This window comes from Pelophylax lessonae (assembly GCF_965119305.1).
Source record: "Pelophylax lessonae genome assembly, chromosome: 6".
Classification (NCBI taxonomy): Eukaryota; Metazoa; Chordata; class Amphibia; order Anura; family Ranidae; genus Pelophylax; species Pelophylax lessonae.
Genome location: NC_138773.1, coordinates 39194669 through 39212466, shown reverse-complemented (window position 1 = coordinate 39212466; position 17798 = coordinate 39194669). Strand labels below are relative to the sequence as shown.

Below are 17798 nucleotides of genomic sequence, written 5' to 3'. Positions count from 1 at the left end.
TATCTTTTACTTCTCAGTGTTTCTACTTTTCAAGCTCCATTTCGCAACTGTTAATGTGGGTGGACATATTTGGTTATTATAGCATAGCCAGCCATGCACTAAAATCCATTTGATGTTACAGGGGTCTTCAAACTATGGCCCTCCAGATGTTCAGGAACTGCAACTCCCATCATGCCTAGTCCTGTCTGTAAATGTCAGAGTTTTCCAATGCCTCATGGGATGTGTAGTTCCATAACAGCTGGAGGGCCGTAGTTTGGGGATTCCTCATATAGAATGTCACTCAGCTGTTACGTGTTCCCAGCCGTATTCGTAGACAGTTTACCTAATCCTATAGGACCCGTGCTTCTCTCTATTGGATGCTCCAAGTTGGGATGTTCCACTCTACAGATAAACTCTGCCCCCAGGTCTCTCTTGGATTTATAGGTGAATTTCAGACATGATTGACAGGAGAGCTTTTCTTTCTGATGCTTTGTTTCAAAAACTTTGTAATAATCATTAGGTAGAGATGTTTTGATTGGATGTGAGTCTGTTCCGGGTTCCTTCTTAAACCAGCTCACAGACAGATGATCCGGGAAATATCCAGAAATATTACAGATCAGACAGGTTTTCTTGTTTTCTTCTAGCTTCGGAAGTATGATCTCTTCGACTTGAAGAATCCAGGGCAGATCTGCAATTTAATGTCACTTTATATTTAACAGAATAGACTTGGTTCACAAAAAAAAATAAAAGCTTAAAGGAAAATGCCTTTTTTCTTAAATAACAGGAACTTTTTATTTTTAAAATTACATAATTACATAGTTAGTCTGATTGAAATAAGTCCATCTAGTTCAACCAATAATAGGAGGAAAAAATAGGAAAAAAAAATATTATACAATCCTATACCCACAGTTGATCCAGAGGAAGGCAAAAAACCGCCAGCAAAGCATGATCCAATTTGCTACAGAGTGGCAAACGTTCCTTCCTGATCCCTGAGAGGCAATCAGATATTCCCTGGATCAACTTTACCTATAAATATTAGTATCCAGTTATATTATGTACACCCAGGAAAGAATCCAGGCCTTTTTTAGAGCAATCTAGTGAGCTAGCCAGAACCACCTCTGGAGGGAGTCTATTCTATATTTTCACAGCTCTTACTGTGAGGAAGCGTTTTTGTATTTGAAGATGAAATCTTTTTTCCTCCAGATGTAGAGTACCCCCTTGTCCTCTGTGATGACCTTAAATGGCTTACGACCACCCGCCGCAGATGTAATGCGGCAGGCAGCCACTCTAAGCAAGTCGCCGTATATGTACGGCGCTCGCTCTTGGGAGTCTAGGGGGTAAGCACGTGCCGCCGCCGGCGCGCTCCCACCCCCTCTTGTCAGCAGGGAAGCCGATACAGCGGGTAGGTGGCTCAGATTGCCGCCTGACACCCGCGATCGTTCCCCACTGAGAGAGAAGGACGGTGTAAACACAGCTGACCGTCCTTCTCCCTGGGATGATCATAGAGCCCATGTGATCCTTCCATATAGGATCACATGTCTCTATGGTCATTTCAGAAGCTTAACCCCCCCACAGTAAGAATCACTCCCCTAGGCTCACATGTAACCCCTTGATCACCCACAGGGTTAACCCCCTTTCCTGCCAATAGCATAATTACAGTAACAGTGCATATTTTTAGCACTGATTACTGTAGTAATGTCACTGGTCCCCCCCAAAAGTGTCAAAAATGTCAGTTAGGGATCCGATCTGTCTGCCGCAATGTCGCAGTCCCGCTAAAATCGCTGATCGCCGCCATTAGTAGTAAAAAAAAAAAAAAAAAACAATAAAAATGACATAAATCTTTCCCGTAGTTAGTAGACGCGATAACTTTTGTGCAAACCAATCAAAATACGCTTATTGCATTTTTTATCCTAAAATGTTAAAAAATTTTGATTTTTTAATTTTTTTTTTGAGAATGTCATATAGCAGAATGTGAAAAATATTGTTTTTTTTTTCCAGAATTGTCGCTCTTTTTTTGTTTATAGCGCAAAAAATAAAAATTGCACAGGTGATCAAATACCACCAAAAGAAAGCTCTGTTTGTGGGAAAAAATGGGCTGCGCAATTGTCCGTTAAAGTAACGCAGTGCCGAATCACAAAATATGGCCTGGTCATTAAGGGGGAAAATCTTTCGGTCCAGAAGTGGTTAATTACGAATGATTCAGGCCTAATCTCAGATATAGAAGTACGGGACAACTTGGGCTCTAGTGATCACAGGATGATTACATTCAAAGTAAATCATAGAACAATAAGACACGAGGGGAATATAAGGACTCTAAATTTCAAAGAAGTAAACTTTCCTAAATTGTGCCTAATAAAGTGCATTCAAATAATGAGCAACACATTCATCTATTGTGATACAAAATAAACTTTTGGTTAAGTGCTAACGGTGTTAAAAAGCGTTTTTATATGTAAGTGCAAGTGCGCTTTTTTTCTTTAACTACTTCTGCACCGGAAGGATTTGCCCCCTTAATGACCAGGCCAATTTTTGTGATTCGGCACTGAATGATTTTAACGAACAATTGCGCGGTCGTGCAACACTGGACCCAAATAAAATTTATGTCCTTTTTTCCCACAAATAGAGCTTTCTTTTGGTGGTATTTGATCACCTGTGCAATTTTTTTTTTGCGCTATAAACAAAAAAAGAGCAACAATTCTGAAATAAAAAAAAAAAAAAAAAAAATATATATATATATATATATATATATATATATATATTTTTTTTTTCTTTCTGCTATATAACATTCCCCAAAAAAAAAATGTAAAAATCAAATTTTTTTATCATTTTAGGTCAATTTGTATTCTGCTACATATAGTTGGTAAAAAAAAATCCCAATAAGTGTATTTTGATTGTTTTGCGCAAAGGTTATTGCGTCTACAAACTAGGGGAAAGATTTATGTCATTTTTATTTATTTATTTATTTTACTAGTAATGACGGCAATCTGCAATTTTTAGCGGGTCTGCGACATTGCGGCGGACAGATTGGACCCCTAACTGTCATTTTTGACACTTTTGGGGGGGGGGACCAGTGACATTACTAAAGTAATCAGTGCTAAAAATATGCACTATTACTGTAATAATGAAACTGGCAGGGAAGGAGTTAACACCAGGGGCGATGAAAGGGTTAAGTGTGAGCCTAGGGGGTGTTTTCTAACTGTGAGGGGGAGGGACTTGTGGAATCAACACAGAGAACTGTGATCCTATATAGGAGGATCACTGGCTCTCTGTCTTCATTCCAGAGAGAACAACGGTCTGCTGTGTTTACAACAGCTGACCGTCGTTCTCTCTTCACGGGGAGCGATCGCGGGTGCCTGGCGGCAGTCGCGGCTGCCGGCCCCGTACATTGGCTTCCCCGCTTCCTAATGGAGGCGGGCGCATGTGCCCCAAGGAGCGATCCCGCCAACTGCCGTACAGCTACGGCGGTCCACGCAGCCAAACCAGCCTGCTGCAGTATATTGGTTGGCAGGTGGTTAATAAAAGTCAACAGTTTTACACTCTGAATGTTCTCCCGTCCTTTCCATGGTGATACCTATGTGGGCTCACATTTGTAGAGTGAAATGGCGGAGAGAAGGTGAGAGAAGGTCATATGCCTGATTTGGATACCACTAACAGCCAAACAACAATACATGGAAGGAGCATATATAATCATAGCCTGTTTTATACATATAGCTGGTGAGTGGGGGCACATAGGAAGGGGGCATATAGGAGGGTAGCACATAAGAGGGGAGCACATAGGAGTGGAGCACATAGGAGTGGGGCATATAGGAGGGGGGCATATAGGAGGGGAGCACATAAGAGGGGAGCACATAGGAGTGGAGCACATAGGAGGGGAGCACATAGGAGGGGGGCACATAGGAGGGGAGCACATAGGAGGGGAGCACCACTTTGGATTCACATTGCAGCAAGACTCACCTAAAGTTTATGGATTATTTGATTTGATACTGCACTCAGCATTCTTATTACTATTACTTTTTAACACCGTTAGCACTTTATCTTTAGCATTTTACCAAAAGTTTATTTTGTATCACAATAGATGAATGTGTTGCTCATTATTTGAATGCACTTTATTAGGGCAGCTCTGTAGTCACTACACATTCTTAGATAAGTTTATTTAACCACTTCCCGCGAACCGACGTAGCCCTACGTCGGCTCAGAGAAGTGGTTGTACCTGGGGTGATGTCAGCAGCTAGAGGCATAATCCCGGTACCATTTTTTAGAGGCTGCAGTTGTCTTTCAGGTGATAATGTGACGCCCCCCCCCCCCCCTGCTGCCTTCTGCGGCTCTGCCCTAGTCTCCCATCCCACCGGGAGACCAGAGAAACCAGCCGGCACATCCATGGGCTGGCTGGAGTCCCAATCTCCGATGTAGTAACCTGGAAGTAGCGAGATGACGTCGCGTCCAGGTTACTCGGTGACTAAAGGCGCAGGATTTAAAAAACTGTCAGTATTCAAAAAATGCAGATTTCAGCATTTTGAATACATTGAAGTGCAGTGGAGGGGTCTGGGGTCCCTCCATAAAGAGTACCTATCACTGCCTATTACTGTCACAAGGGATGTTTACATTGCTTGTGACAGCAATAAAAGTGATCAGATTTTTATTTTTATTTTTTTTAAAACTGTGCTAAAATTAAAAAATAAAATAAATAGGAAAAAAAACAATTTTAAAGCTCCCTCGTCACCGTGAGCTTGCGCACGAAAGAAAACGCATACGTAAGTCGCGCCCGCAAATGAAAGCGCTGTTCAAACCACACATGTGAGGTATTGCCGCGATCGCCAAAGCGAGAGCAATAATTAAAAAAAAAAGAGCTACTCTGTAACCCTAAACTGGTAACCATTAAAAAAAATTTTAAGCGTCACCTATGGAGATTTTTATGTACTGTAGTTTGTCGCCATTCCGTGGGTTTTACATTTTAAACCATAACATGTTAGGTATCTATTTACTCGGGGGGACATCATTTTTCACAATATACAAAAAAAAAATGGGCTAACTTTACTGTTTCATTTTTTTTTTTTTTTAATGTAGTGAAATTTATTTTTTCCCCCAAAATATGGCATTTGAAAGACTGCTGCGCAAATACTGCTTGACAAAAAATATTGCAACGACCACCATTTTATTCTCTTTGCTAAAAAAATATATATAATGTTTGGGGGTTCTAAGTAATTTTCCAGCTTAAGAAAAAAAAATGATTTTAACTTGTAAACAACATGTGTCAGAAATGGGCTCGGTCCAGAAGTGGTGAACCGTCAACACAGCAGCAGCCTGATCAATTATTTACTTACCCAAAATGATTCACAGACCTTTGCGTGGGTCCACACCCATTAAGTACAATTTATATTGTTCTGGGTAGACACGCTATGCAACTTTTGTTGTTAGATTTCCTTTAGATTTACCTTCAACTATGTAGTGCAAGGGCCTGCCTGATTGCATACAAATTGAAAGTGTTTAGGTTTGACCTCATATTATATGGTTTTGGTGAATCTAAAGTAAAAAATTGTATAGTGTGTATCCAGCTTTAAGCAGTGTTTCTCAACCTTTTTTCAGTCAAGGCACTCTTTAAAATGTATGGACAATCTCGAGGCAACCTCCAAAATTACGGACAGTAATAAGGCACCCCATTCTAAAATGTAAAAACTATTTGAATAGTTTTACATAATGCAGCTATATCAATACACGTAGGACACCCAGCGGTAGAGGTGATTTATTTTTCCCAAGCAAATACACTTTTGCAAACTGGTACTGACTAGTATTCCAATGTTTCTCTTCCCCCTCAGTTTTTCTCCATCACTCAGCTAATGAAACCCCAAAACCAATGGAGAGAGGCAAGGGAGGGTCAAATAAGAATGATATTCAGGCAACTGACATCCTCCTTGTCAACTGATAATGTCATTGGCCGTTAGGAGGTTGGCAGCTAGAAGGTTGTAATGGTGCACAATGAAAACCCATGGCTTTGTGTAACTAAAAGGCAGGTTTCATCCACCCACCAGCTTGTATACAATTTTGGGGCAATTTTTAGGCATTTTGCCAAGGTAGCCCTAAAGAAACCTCAAGGCACACCAGGGTACCTGGGCACCCTGATTGAAAAACGCTGCTTTAAAGAATGTTCTTACCTCTTACAGTCAGTGTTCTGATCTCCGATTCATCCATAGAATTGTGTTTCCATGTTACAGAGACTTTGAATTGTGGATCAGTAAAGGAGCTTATTAAAGTGCGGGCAACGCTAGTGATGTCACATGTGAGGTCACTGTGTTCTGTGACTGTGCTCTCAGATGTAATGAGATGTTTTTTATCTTTTTCTTCATATATCCAATCAATTTCAATATCTTTTGGGTAAAACTTTTGTAGATTGAGGGTGAATTGAACATAAGAATCCCTCATAGTGATCTCTATAGGCTCCACCATCTGGGGTTTAGCTGGAATACACAAAAAGTGCCTGAAATTTAAATAGCTCATGATATATTGATCATGTTAAAAAGTATACCAGACATGTTATAAAGCTGAACACCGGGCACAAAAACTTTCATTTAAAGCGGAGTTCCACCCAAAGTGGAACTTCCGCTCATTTGCTTTCTCCCCCCCTCCGGTGCCACATTTGGCACCTTTCAGGGAGAGGGGGGAACGGGCATCTGTTTTTGACAGGTACCCTTCCTTACTTCCAGCACCCTCGGAAGTTTGGCCCCCTCTTCCTTCTCCGCCGCCGAGCCAATGCATATGCCCATTAGTGACCCACCCGTGAAGCCGTAAGGCTTCACTGCCGGGTTCCCTCACCAGCAATGGTGGCGGCAGCACCCGACAGCCAATTGAAACATCGGCTGCGGTGCCGACATCGCTGGACTCCAGGACAGGTAAGTGTCCTAATATTAAAAGTCAGCAGCTACAGTATGTGTACAGTATGTGTAACTGCTGACTTTTAATTTTTGGAGGGGGTGGAGGGGGTGGAGGGGGAGGCTGGAACACCGCTTTAAGCATATATTTATAAATAGCTGCAACGGATATACAGTAAATCCACTTTGTGTGCAACAAATACTGTTGGAAAATGAGATATAACCCTGTAAAGTAGCAATTACATCATCACTGTGCTGTACATAGCCAGTGCAGAGAGCAGAACTGTGGGAGGGGCCCAACAGATCCCACCTTCTTCAGATAACTACAGGAAGGGGCGGAGACAAGACCAGTCCCCCTGCACAAGGAGAGAGAGCAGCAGTCTTTATTACATATAAAACCAATAACTTAATACCCGCGCTGTGATGAATAAATAAGTGAGGGGTAAAATATGGTGATAAAACCTGAAGCTGCTGCTCACTAGGTAAAATACCAGTAAGATTAAAAAGGTTGAATAAGGCGGCGCTAACAGGTATATGAAGGTGTAGATAAAGTGCAAAAAAAGGGTGTCTATAATTGTAACTACATAATTGGTGGTCAAATATTAGAATACTTATATAGATATAAAGTGCATTGGTGATCAACAATATAAAAATATAAAAATCGATGTTTTAAGTGCAAAGATACAATATATCAAATGTCCTTTGTACAACCATATGCAAAGTGCAAAAATATATACAGTCCAAAGAAAGGTTTCTTCCCAAAAGAAACTAAAGTGCTGGAAAGGTGCTCATATCCATATAAGTGCCCAGGTGCTCTTCAAGAAAGGTCCCCCTATGGGGATGCACTCACCACAATTAGGATATCAGAGAGCCTTAAGCAAGCATAGCTTTCCTTAACCGGATGGTTGGATTGGGACCTCTTAATATTGGTTTCCTTAATGGTGCCTTGTCTTTCTCTCCCCTGTATTGTGTCTGTTAATGCTGCCAGGAAAGTCCTTGTTCAGTCACTTCCTGTTGTAGGGCGACAACTCTTGTCGCTGTCTCCCCATTGTGCTACTTTGTCACCTGGTCACATGGGCTTCTGGTGGGAAATTAGCAGTGTCCCAGTCCAGATGGCCGGTCTCCTCACACTCCCAGTCTTTCTGTTGTCAGTGGGAAGTACAGCAAAGGTGGAGGTGGAGGTGGAGCAGCTGCTCCACCTCCACCTCTACCTTTGCTGTACTTCCCATTGACAACGGAAAGGCTGGGAGTGTGAGGAGACCGGCCATCTGGACTGGGACACTGCTAATTTACTGTATATGCACTCACCGGCCACTATATTAGGTACACCTGTTCAATTGCTTAGTAACACAAATTGCCAATCTGCCAATCACATAGCAGCAACTCAATGCATTTAGGCATCTAGGCATGGTGAGGACAACTTGCTGAAGTTCAAACCAAGCATCAGAATGGGGAAGAAAGGGGATTTTAATGACTTTGAACGTGGCATGGTTGTTGGTGCCAGACGGGCTGGTCTGAGGATTTCAAAAACTTCTGATCTACTGGGATTTTTACACCCAACCATCTCTCGGGTTTACAGAGAATGGTCCTAAAAAAAGAAAATATCCAGTGAGCGGCAGTTGTGTGGAGGAAAATGCCTTGTTGAGGTCAGAGGAGAATGGGCAGACTGGTTCCAGATAACAGCAAGGCAACAGTAACTCAAATAACCACTGGTATGCAGAATACCATCTCTGAACGCACAACACATCAAACCTTGAGACAGATGAGCTACAGCAGCAGAAGACTACACTGGGTGCCACTCCTGCCAGCTAAGAACAGGAAACTGAGGCTACAATTCACACAGGGGCACCAAAATTGAACAATAGAATATTGAAAAAACGTTGACTGGTCTGATGAGTCCCTGATTTCAGCTGGGACATTCAGATGGTAGGGTCAGAAAGCATGGATCCATCCTGCCTTGTATCAATAGTTCAGGCTGGTGGTGTATTGGTGTGGGGGGGGGGGGGGATATTTTCCTGGCACACTTTGGGCCCCCTTAGCACCAATTGAGCATCATGTAAACGCCACGGCCTACCTGAGTATTGTTGCTGACCATGTCCATCCCTTTATGACTACAGTGTCCCCATCTTCTGATGGCTCCTTCCAGCAGGATAATGCCCCATGTCACAAAGCTCCAATCATCTCACCACTGGTTTCTTCACCATGACAATGAGGTCACTGTACTCCAATGGCCTCCACACTCACCACATCTCATCCAATAGAGCACCTTTGGGATTTGCATCATGGATGTGCAGCCATCAAATCTGCAGCAACTGCGTGATGTTATCATGTCACTATGGAGCAAAATCTCTGAGGAATGTATCATAACTGCTTTTGGTTTCAGAAATGAACATTCCTATCTTTTGTACAAAGTTAAACAGTTCTGTCATGTGATCAGGTGTCTCTTGCATAGTCTGTTCAGCCAAAGCAAGATGCAGATTGTGTTTGAGCAGGGGAGGTGTTCAAGTGTCAGGCTGTGATTGGGAGGAGGTGTGTGCCATGGGCAGGGATGTAATTGGTTGGGGGGGGGGGGTGTAATGACTAAATCAACTACCTAATCCAGGCATGCTGTGTGTCTCCACAGTGTCCTGTACCTCTGAATGGCCAGCCAAAGGATGGCAACTGACCATGCAAGCACAGATAAGCTTCTGTGCTTTGTGGGGTCAGTTTAAAACAAAGAAGAAAGGTGACTGGCAGGATCAACCAGGTACTTCAAATGGAAGAAGAACATGAAAATTATAGAGATTATGATTTTTAAAATACACAAATGTGAACACTCACATAGAAAATAATAAATATTCAGGGTAACATACGCTTTGCTGTAAGTTGAAGGAATGAATGTGATGCATGATCTGTACAAACAATACAAACACTCACCATTTACAACAAAATTTTCAGTTCTTCTCTCGATGGGCCTCTCCAGAGAGGGGTGATCCACCCTACAGATGTATTCTGCCCCCTGGTGGATGACCAGTGTGGGGATGATAATTAGAGTGGCTGTACAGCTGTATGTGTTATCAGCCTCTCTCCTGAATGTTCTTGTTCTGCTAACCATATTATCAGTCTCCTCAGTCTCCTCCTGATGCAAACTTCTTCTCAGCCATGTCACAGTGACAGCGTTAGGGAAATATTCAGAGATATGACACTGCAGAGTGACTGGGGTGTCATGGAATACTTTGGGTGTCTGTATCTCTTCCACCACTGGAGTCCATGGGTATTCTGAAAAAAATAAAATATTAAAGTGTGCCATCTTTATGGTCAAAATTTAATCTCCCACATCTGCAAGAAGTGTATACAAACCTTGACAGCTCAGGAAGTTGACTAGCAGCAACTCAGCATCAGCATCAGGTTCAGTGGACCTCTTAACACAGACCTAGACAACATCTTAGCAAGTGGTGGTTTGCTACTCTTTCTGCTTCTGAAGCCTGCATTTGCTGGTATAAAGGCATGTTTGAACTAGAGATTGCCCGATTATCGGCAAGCCGATATATCGAGGGCTGATATTGACTTTTGCCGATTTATCTGTATTGGCCCCGGAACTAGCCGATATTCCAAATATTGCTCATGTAAGGGTAAAATGATGTCACATAGCATAATTCCATTTACAAATGTTATTGAATATGCCACTCACATATGTACAAATTAAAGATATAAGCAATGAAGTGATGTCATGACATCACTTACGGGTACTGGCGTCAGATTAAAACAAATGACAGCTTTCAAAACAGCCAAACTTGGCGTTTTGAGTGCTTGTAAGTGCAGAGGAGGGGTTTGGGGTCTTTTAGAACCCCAGATCCCTCCACAAGAGTACCTGTCCAGTAAAAAAAAAAAAATACAGATATGCCAAAATATCGGTATCGGCAACGAAAAACCGATATCGGTTGATCACTAGTTTGAACACAACTGCAAATGCCTATAAATGTATCTGTAGCTGGGACCGGACTACCATTATCTGAAAGTGTAGACTTACCTTCTGTTCCTTCAGATTGTCTTTGTATCCCTCTAGTGATGGTTTCAGGATTAAATCATCATTTTGCAGGGACTGGGAGAATGGCATTGTGGGAATTGTAGTCTTCTGTAAAGCTATGACTATGCGGCTGGATTGTTTAAGAACTATCTTTCAGAGCAAGCTTTGGATTACAAAGCAGCATCTTAGAAGAGGCTATAAGGGGATTGGCTAAACAGGCTTGGGGGCCTCTTGCTTCCTGGAACCCATCGTGTGCACATGGGTCTGCCCCATCTGCCTGCAGACTCAGCCCTGGCGGAACAGATGTTCATCGCAGCATTGCAGACATCCATGCAGCATCGCTGATTGGGTGGACTCGGCGGGACACCCTGAGACAGCAGAGCGCACCCATTTCGAGGCCACAGAGCGTGGAGGATTGCCATTGCCTGTTTACCCAGGACCCTCATTGATGGACATCAGGAATTGGTGAGGGGGCACCTGCTCGGAGTTCAGACCACAATTATTACAGTTCTAGTTACACTGAACACAGTCACTTTTGTAACTGAATCAGCCACCAGATCACTTAGGATTATAATCAACTATTCTGCATTGCTTGTTATACACAGTCATATTGGAAACTGTTCATTTCATGAGCTCCAACTGCCGGTGAAGACTTTAGCAAGACCTTGCTAGTAGGACATTGTTATACTATTGTTTCTTAAAGGGAACACGTTACTGATCTCTCATCAGGATACAGGTGGTATAGGCCGGCCCGGGGTTCCCCCCTTAGCCTGAGTGCTTCATAGTACTAATATATGGCTATTTGAGAGATTTACATGCATATTCCATGAGATTGTGTTTATTAATATAATTTGGTGTTATTACAACCTGTTTTTTCACTGTCTTTTTAAAGTCAGTTCAGCTGAACCCTGGTGGTTTATCCAGGGCCTAGTTGACTGATACAATTTTACAAGTTCATCTGAGTAAAGTTACAGCTCATTCACATTGTGTCAGTGTGTTACTTTAAAGTATATACAACATGTCTGAACCTAGAGTGTAAGGAGGCCTTCCCAGTTTACAGGGTCAAAGCAGTGCAGAAGAACATACACTTAACAGCAAGCCCCAAGGGGGCAGAGCTACATATCCATGATTAACATGAATGCTATAATAGACATAAACCTTTACTAGATTTATAAACAAGTGACACTTATTTTTCATAAAATATGTTTTCTCCTTTCATTTCATCCTTTTTTTCTTTCTCAGTGCTGCTCAAGCCTCTTTAAGCCAGTTTTCGCCCACATGCATGCAATCCAGCATTGGCTGTACATCACTGCTTTGCACTGACTTCTTGATGAAGAAAACGGTGGACCATGACTGCACAATGCGTGTTGGCACAACTCCACTAAGGGAGCATGTGGCAGGGTGACAGCATGGGAGCACAGCTGGGAGACAGTTGTCACCTCATAATAGGAAGTGCCTAAACAAGGAACTTCATGGTGGGACCAACAGGGATTATTTTTAAGAAATCTGCAGATTTAAAAAGACTGAAAACTGGTCAATGGTCCTCTGTGGGTGACTTGACTGCTCCTGACAGAGCTTATGGCCCAATACTGTTCAAAGCATTACAATTAAAACACTTTTTATCTTCTCTCTTACCTTCACAATCCTTCTCATACCCATTACCTTAATTTGAGCAGCTATGCACTGACCCCAATTTTGTCCAACACTCTATGTCCATCTTGTTTGACTTCCATTCCTTTCCACAATAGGGAAATTGATCACCCTGCGATGTTGAGAAGATGACCTACAAATTTCTTTACTGAGGAACCGTGTCAGAAAATACTGCACTTCTCCTTTAACCCCTCATTCTTTTCCAGATATCAGAAGACCAATTATAAAACCCTAACAAGGTGGTAAGGACCCCCGCCAACCTTAAAAAATGTTACCCCAATGTATCAGAATGCTGCTGAAGATGTGACCAAAATAATGAACTATTACATAGTTACATAGTTACATAGTAGGTGAGGTTGAATAAAGACAATAGTCCATCCAGTTCAACCTGTGTAGGTGTGTGTGGCTGTACTCATCTCATATACCCCTGAATGTTCTGATCCTTGAGATGTAAGTCTAAGAGTCTTTTGAAAGCCACCATACTACCCGCAGAAACCACCTCTTGTGGTAGAGAATTCCACAATCTTGTAGCCCTAACAGTAAAGAACCCCCCACGTTGCCTGTGGTTAAAACGCTTCTCCTCTAATCGCATTGTATGCCTTCGAGTCCTCATGCAATCCCTTCGAATGAACAGCTTTTTTTCTAAGCTGGGATCCCCATTAAGATATTTATAAATTGCTATCATGTCCCCCCTCAGACGTCTCTTCTCCAGGGAGAATAAATCGAGCGATTGTAGACGCTCTTCATAGTCAAGGTCCTCCAATCCCCTAATTAGTTTAGTTGCCCTTCTCTGGACTCTCTCCAGCTCCAACACATCCCTCCTGAGGACTGGCGACCAGAACTGGACAGAATACTCCAGATGCGGTCGGACCAGAGTTTTATAAAGTGGAAGGATTATAGTCTTATCTCTGGAATACATCCCTTTCTTTATGCATGCTAATATTCTGCTGGCTTTGGCAGCTGCCGCTTGACATTGCATGCTGTTGCCTAATCTATCATCAACCAAGACTCCCAGATCCTTCTCCATTTTTGATTCCCCCAAGGGTTCCCCTCCTAACGTGTATTGTGTTTTTATGTTTTTAGTCCCCAAGTGCAAAACCTTACACTTCTCCACGTTAAACCTCATTTGCCATGTCGTTGCCCACTCTGTAATTTTGTCCAGGTCATTCTGTAGGATAACTGCTTCATGCTGTGCAGTTATTGCCCTGGCCAATTTTGTGTCATCTGCAAAAACTGATAACGCACTACTGATCCCGTCCTCAATGCTGTTTATGAATAAATTGAACAAGGTTGGTCCCAGGACTGAGCCCTGGGGCACCCCACTTACCACGCCAGACCAGTCTGAGTATGCGCTGTTTATTACCACCCTTTGGACACGCCCTTTAAGCCAATTCCGTATCCAAGAGCAAACTCTGCTGTCGATACCTGCAGACCTTATTTTATAAATTAAACGCTTGTGGGGAACTGTATCAAACGCCTTAGCGAAATCCAAGTACACCACATCCACTGGTCTCCCCCTATCTAGCTCACAGCTTACCTCCTCGTAGAATGCTAAGAGATTGGTTTGACAAGAACGCCCATTTGTAAACCCGTGCTGATTACTGCTGATGATGTTGTTGTCTTTAGCAAACTCTACGATATAGTCCCTTATCATCCCCTCCAGAAGTTTACATACTATTGATGTCAAACTGACAGGCCTATAATTTCCCGGGATATGCCTCTGGCCCTTTTTGAATATCGGAATCACGTTAGCTTTCTTCCAATCCCCTGGTACATCTCATGTCCTAATACTGTCAGCAAAGATCAGGAACAGTGGTCTGGATATAACCTTACTGAGTTCCTTGAGTACTCTCGGATGTACGCCATCCGGGCCTGGTGATTTGTTTGTGTTAAGTTTATCCAGCCTTTCCCTGATTTCACCCTCTGTTAGCCATAGTGGCAAGTCCTGTGTATTACTACTAACCATACAGTCATGGTCAGTGTACCCCTCCGTTTCCTGTGTAAAGACTGACGAGAAAAAAGCATTCAGCACGGTTGCTTTTTCAGTGTCCTCTGTAACCATCCCCCCATCATCGCTAATTATGTGTGCAATATGCTCTGCCCTAGTTTTTTTGCTGTTGATATATTTAGAGAATTTCTTTGGGTTTTTTTTACTATCCTCCGCTATTTGTCTCTCAAAGTTGATTTTAGCCATTTTGATTTCGTGTTTACTTTTCTTATTTGCCTCCCTGTATTGCTCGAAAGCCAATACAGTGCCCTCTGATTTATATTTCTTGAAGGCCAATTTTTTTCCCCTAATAAGTTTTTTAACGCTACGGTTTAGCCAGCCAGGTTTGGCTTTGTCTCTTCTAAAATTATTTCCCATAGGAATGCACTGCAAGATGCCTTTGCCTAATATGTTCCTAAAGCATTCCCATTTTTCCTCTGTGGTCAGGGATCCCAGGGTCTGGTCCCAGTTTACCCTTTCCATCAATGAGTACAATTTTGGAAAGTTTGCCCTTCTGAAGTTTAGGGTTCTTATGTTCCCCACTTGCCTTGTTATATTGTTATTTATACTAAATGTGATCATCCTGTGATCGCTAGAGCTCAGGTTGTCCTGAACTACTACCTCCGAGATTATGTCTGGGTCATTAGTGATCAATAGATCCAGGACTGCATTTTCTCTAGTCGGAGAATCCACCAACTGTGACATGTAATTATCCAGTAAGGTTTCTGTGAATAGGCGGGCCTTCTGTGAGTGTGCAGTCCCCTCATCCCAGTCAATGTCAGGATAATTGAAGTCCCCCAATATGATGACTGATCCCAATTTTGCCACTTTACTCATTAGTGCTAAGGATTCCAGCTCTACCTCCTCCCCTTGGTTAGGTGGCCTATAGCAAACCCCCACAATTACTTTCCCCTTTTCTCCTTCCCTATGGAGTTCAACCCACACAGATTCTAACTCCATACTCATCCCTTCCGTAATGTCACTCCTTTCTATCACCTTTATATTGTTCTTGACATAGAGACATACCCCTCCCCCTCTTTTTCCTACCCTGTCCTTCCGGTACACCGAATACCCTTGGATATTCTCCACATGTTCTGGTCTTGTCCAAAACTTCTCCCCTTTTGGAGAATAATTTCTCAAAGGTTCAAGAATTGTGTACTCCCAGAGGCCCATTTATTTTTATCTTGTATAACTCCCACATTACTGTGAAAACGTATTGAAGAACGCTCCACCTCTTTAACACAGCTAAAGCCTGCATTCCTCTGATTTGGAAGGATCCCTCATTTCCCCCCAGACTGCTTTGGCTAAACAAATTAAAAGAAATCAGGAAGATAAAGGAGCTCACTCTTTAGTCCCAAGACTAGCATGAAATCTATTCCAAGACATTGTTTTATTGGGTGAACTTCTCCTTCTCAGATGAGGGGAAAGCCCTGTTAGGTACATTCTCTTGACACCAGGTTCACCACCTGACTATTGTAGACCCTGTGCAGTCTCTTCCCCTCTTTATCCCATCTCCCTTTTCGGTAAACATTGAAATTATCAGGGCGGTCGACCGTTTGTTTGGCCCACCCAACGACTACAATGCACTGCGCCGCCGCCGGGAAAATGTAGTTTTTTTGCCTTTATAAATGTCATTATCACTGCAGCAGGTTCTATGTATGGTACAGATGCACCATAATGCACCCTCCAGGCATTATATTTAAAGGAATTTTTAATTTTTATTGTTATTTCTCATTTTGATGGTTTCACTTTAAGCATCAGTAAATCACTGCTCATTTAAAAATTATGTTTTTTACAAACTTTTTTCATTGATACATGTCCCCCAGGGCAGTACCCAGACACCCATGACCATTGTATGCCAAATTACTTCATCTAAGCCTTCAAAATGGACACTTTTGATTGTTCCAGTTCAGGTCCCATAGACTTCAATGGAGTTCGTTATCCAGTTTCTGAGCTATTGCAATGTTGGAAAGTTCTGGCGTAAACCGAACCAGGGGGTGTTCGGCCCATCTCTAATCATGAGTAGAGGGACCCCTTGATTAACTGATTAATCAATTTAATTATTTGGTTCTATTTTCTTAAAGTGGAACTTTATTCAGAAAATGAAGTCTTGCTAGTAATAGATCTAGTAATAGATGGTCTCACTCTACTCTGCACATGCTCAGTTGCTCTTTATTTTTAGGCACTGTGCAAAATTTTTAGAGGCCAATCTGCTGACAACCTAAAGATTTACTGCTGCTTAGGGGCTCTGTGCTTCCTCAAAATGGCAGCCTCCAGTAAGAACAGGAACAATGCTGGAGGCAATTTACTTCACTCACTAATTTTGAAAGCATGAATATTGATGTGGAATGTGTATTCCTTGCTAAAGCACCTCTCCCACCACCCATAAAAGTGATCCCATGGCGAATCTGCCGCTGGGACCACTATTGTGTGAAAGAGGACTGCTTGCTGTGTAAGAAAACAACTGGGGTTATTGCAGCTATCTGTTGCCATAACTCTGGTATTTAACGTCAAAGTAGCAACATAAATACATGGCAGGTGGTCTGGAAGTGATGAATCAAATAGTAGGTCCATGTTATTCCATGTAGCTGGAGCAAATTCTTAAGGTGCCAGTATGTCAGTAGACATTAAATAAATGTTTCCTGATCCAGATGTTCTAATGTCTGTGTGGCACCAGAAGACACCGTCGGCCAAGGCTTGTGAATGGAAGAAGAGATTGGACATTTTGGATACCCCTATGACTGTACCTTTCCATAAACTCAAGATGATGGGTGCCCAAACCATAATGTTTAGTGTCGTGATGGTTGGCATAGAAGCCTAATGATGATGATTACATCATGACTGTATATGCAACTATATAAGTGCTTATTATATTTGCTATAAGCCTTTGACCCTCTTGTTCTTGTGTTCTTGAGTCCATAAATTGATTATTGTCCAAAGAGTTTTGCAACCCAATTATGGTTGACTATACCTATTGGAAGTAATAGTTTGCTTCCTTGTTGTAACTATTGGAAATTATATACAGAGAAGGTTTGTATACAGATTTTTGATTCTCTGTTTTTTAATTTATACAGTAGATGCAGTCCTAGTTGGTGATTTTTAGTAGGTATTGTAATTTAGGCTTGGTGATATAACCAAGTTAAAACACCTGGTACATTGGGTCAATGGGACTATGCTGCTATTCTGAATGACTATGAAATTGTAATTAGAGGCAGTTCCCGAGTTACAAACATCCAACTTACCTAGGACTCCTACTTACAAATGGAGAGAGACTTCAGGAAGTGAGAGGAAATCTACCCCAGAAAGGGAGATTCAC

At 42.2% G+C, this 17798-nt stretch overlaps 1 protein-coding gene across 1 annotated transcript in view; it reads right to left on the bottom strand.

Moving 5' to 3' along the window:
* Positions 1-270: 270 nt before the first annotated feature.
* LOC309558538 (uncharacterized protein) overlaps positions 271-17798 on the bottom strand; it is a gene marked incomplete at its 5' end in the record, with an annotated part of 169828 nt that continues 152300 nt past the window's right edge. The window contains 3 exons of the mRNA XM_082261617.1: positions 271-667; positions 6126-6428; positions 9756-10097. Coding sequence (XP_082117743.1) covers positions 288-667; positions 6126-6428; positions 9756-10097 — 1025 coding nt within the window. The 3' untranslated portion in view covers positions 271-287. The remainder of the gene's footprint in view (positions 668-6125; positions 6429-9755; positions 10098-17798) is intronic.